This window comes from Oncorhynchus masou, chromosome 28, assembly GCF_036934945.1.
Source record: "Oncorhynchus masou masou isolate Uvic2021 chromosome 28, UVic_Omas_1.1, whole genome shotgun sequence".
NCBI lineage: Eukaryota > Metazoa > Chordata > Actinopteri > Salmoniformes > Salmonidae > Oncorhynchus > Oncorhynchus masou.
Window position 1 is genome coordinate 60,208,490 of NC_088239.1, and position 3,319 is coordinate 60,211,808.

General features: G+C 40.3%; 1 protein-coding gene across 1 annotated transcript; it reads left to right on the top strand.

The window, feature by feature from the left end:
- Positions 1 to 1,663: 1,663 nt before the first annotated feature.
- Positions 1,664 to 2,130, top strand: LOC135518652 (pro-MCH 1-like). Its single transcript, XM_064943798.1, is given in 2 exon segments — positions 1,664 to 1,740; positions 1,742 to 2,130. Coding segments are annotated over 2 exon segments (399 nt in total). The 3' UTR covers positions 2,064 to 2,130.
- Positions 2,131 to 3,319: the final 1,189 nt, after the last annotated feature.

Genomic DNA, 3,319 nt, shown 5'->3' on the forward strand with positions numbered 1-3,319 from the left:
TTTGTTCAGTTACTAGTTAGCCTGCAGAACTTAACATTTGTTTATCTTTTGTTGTTTTTTGGTGTTCATCTAAAAATAAAGATGTACACTTTCCACACTGCGCTTTTGTCTCATTCCGATGACGGACGTAACACAGTCGGCTTGTTTACATCCAATTCTTTTTTGACATTTAACATTCACCTGCAGAAAGAGGAGGCTGGAGTATTAATTTGCTGAAAACAATAATGCAAACTTCTAGATCCCCTTCAACAGAACCATTTTCTCTCTGATAAGGAGAAGGGAAAATAACATTAAAGGAGGCCATTAAAGCATTTCTCTGAGACGAAAACACAGATACCACCTACTTCAAGTTTATTCCTCTTAATTGGGGAACTATGGGAGAACTTCTTAGAGTGTCATTTTCACACAGTATACATGCATGTGTGCTAACGATATCTGAACAAATCAGATTCCTATCTAAAGTGATCAATTTCTTTAAAATGTCTTGGAAAACTACTCTAAGACACAAAAACATCCTCCACTTTAAAGTTTTACAGCTGGGTTTGACCATTGGGCAAAAACCAACCCTTATCAAACAAAGCTAAGTTTTGAAGCAAGACATGCTCGTATGAATAAACAGACAAATGTCCAAAATATACTGTAGTAGGCCTATTTATAGAACAATAATAACAGCTCCCCAAAAATATATACTTCTTTGGACGAGAGTGGTGCGTATTTGAAAAGTTATTATGCAGTAACAACATCTGACCGTAGCAATATCTTATCTGAGGTCATCTCTATAAATCACCAAACAAAACCATTGACGGTTCACCAGCCAACATCTCCTTTTTTGTGCAAATCTCTAGCCAAGCTGACTTTGAACCCATCGTCATCACACCAGCATTCTGTTTGAAGAGGGCTACAGTATGTGAGCAGGTTTTCAACCCTTAACTCCCTGTCTGATCTTCCTAATTAGGTAAGGTTGCAAATATGCAGGTACCAGTATGTGAACAAATAAGGCTTTACAGAGAGCACAGACAGCAGACATAAAGGATATGCTCTGAATTAAAAGACATTTCCGATCTTCACCAAAGCCTTACATCAGTAACGACATGAATTTCCTCTCAACACGTATTCAAAGAACCCTGCTGGTTTTCCTGGTGCCACATACACACCAAGCACTTCAATGATCACTAGTTAACTTTTCAACTGTAATCCCACCTGAAATCCCTTATTTTACATTGTCATAAGGTGGCCATGAGAGGGGAGTATGTATCATTGAGAGTCCTTAACCACAAGGTAGTAAATGGTGTGAGTAATCCTCTCCAGTTGTTTTAAAGGGCAGGCTCTTGGAATGGCGTCTTCCTTTGTGTCCTTATTCAATGAAATCCCACTGTTTCATCCTCACAGACTTTAGAAAACCAGCCACGTTACAAATAAGCTTAATTAACTCTCCACAAGACACAACACTCCAACACTGTTCGGGGTCTCACGTCATCATACTGTTTAATATCCTGAAACACAATGAGAAGAAAAGCAGTGATGAAACAAATTTCAAATGTTGCAAATCCTGGAAGTCCAGTATAAAAGAGGAAGACAAACATCTCGGTCAGAAGAGAACGAGCTCGAAAAAAATCACAACAACCTGCAACATCAACCTCAACGAAGATCCTCATTCTCCAAGATGAGACACTCTGTCCTCTCCATCTCCTTTGCCGTGGCACTTTTCTTGGAGTGCTACACACCATCCATGTTCGATCCCCATCGGGAAGATGGACGACGTCGCCTTGGAGCAAGATACCCTCGACTCCCTACTGAGTGTAGAGGTGTCTGAAAACAGTCCTGATTCAGTCAGAGGCAGGAGCTCCAAGATTGTCTTGCTGGCAGACTCTGGCCTGTGGATGAACCTGAACAGAGGACTTCCTTTCTACAAGCTGAGAGCTGCAGCCGCCGGGCCTGACAGAGCCCTGACTCTGGACCGCAGAGAGGCTGGCCAGGACCTAAGCCCCAGCATCTCCATCGTCAGGAGGGACACCATGAGGTGTATGGTGGGAAGGGTGTACCGACCCTGCTGGGAGGTGTAGAGTTGACCAATGAGAGCATCTCGTCTCATCATCAATCTGCCAGCCAGATTACCCTTCTGCATCTTAAGTTGTATAATATGATCTTTCGCTTTTGAGTATATGTATTCATGTAATTACATGAAATGATATCTGCAATTAAAAAGACAGGACACTGCATTTGACGTCTTGTGTATGTTTTTCTCTAGTAGCACAGCTTGCACTGCGATGCAGTGCCATAAACACCTCCGCCACTCGGGAGGCCTTTATCAGTCTTAATAAGGTTGCGACAGCCAATTATTCTAAAATAATAGCATTATGAAATTACCCACAGTATTACATTTACAACAGCCTTTTGTTATTTGGTCTTTAACATTTACATCACTCTGGAATGGGAAGTAAGTGGGAAGTAGGTCTATAAACTACACAAGAGATTTGCATCATTCCGGGAATAATGTGGTGTTGCTAATAACCAGTATGATATCAGAAATAATCAGCTGAAGTCATATTCTGTTTGTCCACCATACATCCCACGGGGCACAAGTATGAAAAAAGTATGAAAATCTTTGCAATCAATACTGTAAGTTGCTCTGGTTAAGAGTGTCCCCTAAATTACAAAAAAATGTAAATGTAAACTGTCCAGGTTCTGAGTGGATTCTGTCCAGCTTTCAGAGGAAAAAAGGAGCGTGTATTTATTGCAGTGTTTGATTGTGAAACCATTGATAATCATTCCCTCTTGTGGATGTGTACATGGCTCTGAATGTCTCCAAACTTCCTGGGGTGAGCTGAGAATCAATATGATAATGAGTTTGCATCAAGAAGCAATTACTTGGGTTGGCGATGATTGCTCAAGTTGGCCTTTAATCACCGATTATGTGATAAGTTGAAATACTCTTTTCCAGTCTCTTGATTGAGAAAATAATGTTATTATGGTTAATCTTGTTGGTTATCAAAGCACATTATTACAAGTTCCATGTTGTCTCATTCTGTTACCTACTATAATCTCACGACTGCACACTTTGTCCTGTTGCCAGATTTTCCTCTGTACACAGTATCCTCTATCATTTTCATCTCTCCCATCTCATTCCACTGACTGCATTGTATAACTAGATTTCTCCTTATTAGTATTATGTTGCTCATTACCGTGTGATGTTATGAGGGAGCTGCATGTGTAAAAAAAAAGACCAAAAGAAAGTCAATGTGTATCAACACAGGAAAAATATATGTATCAGACTTTGTCTGGGAGTTTGACATGATCTCATGCTAAACATTCCAGTCCC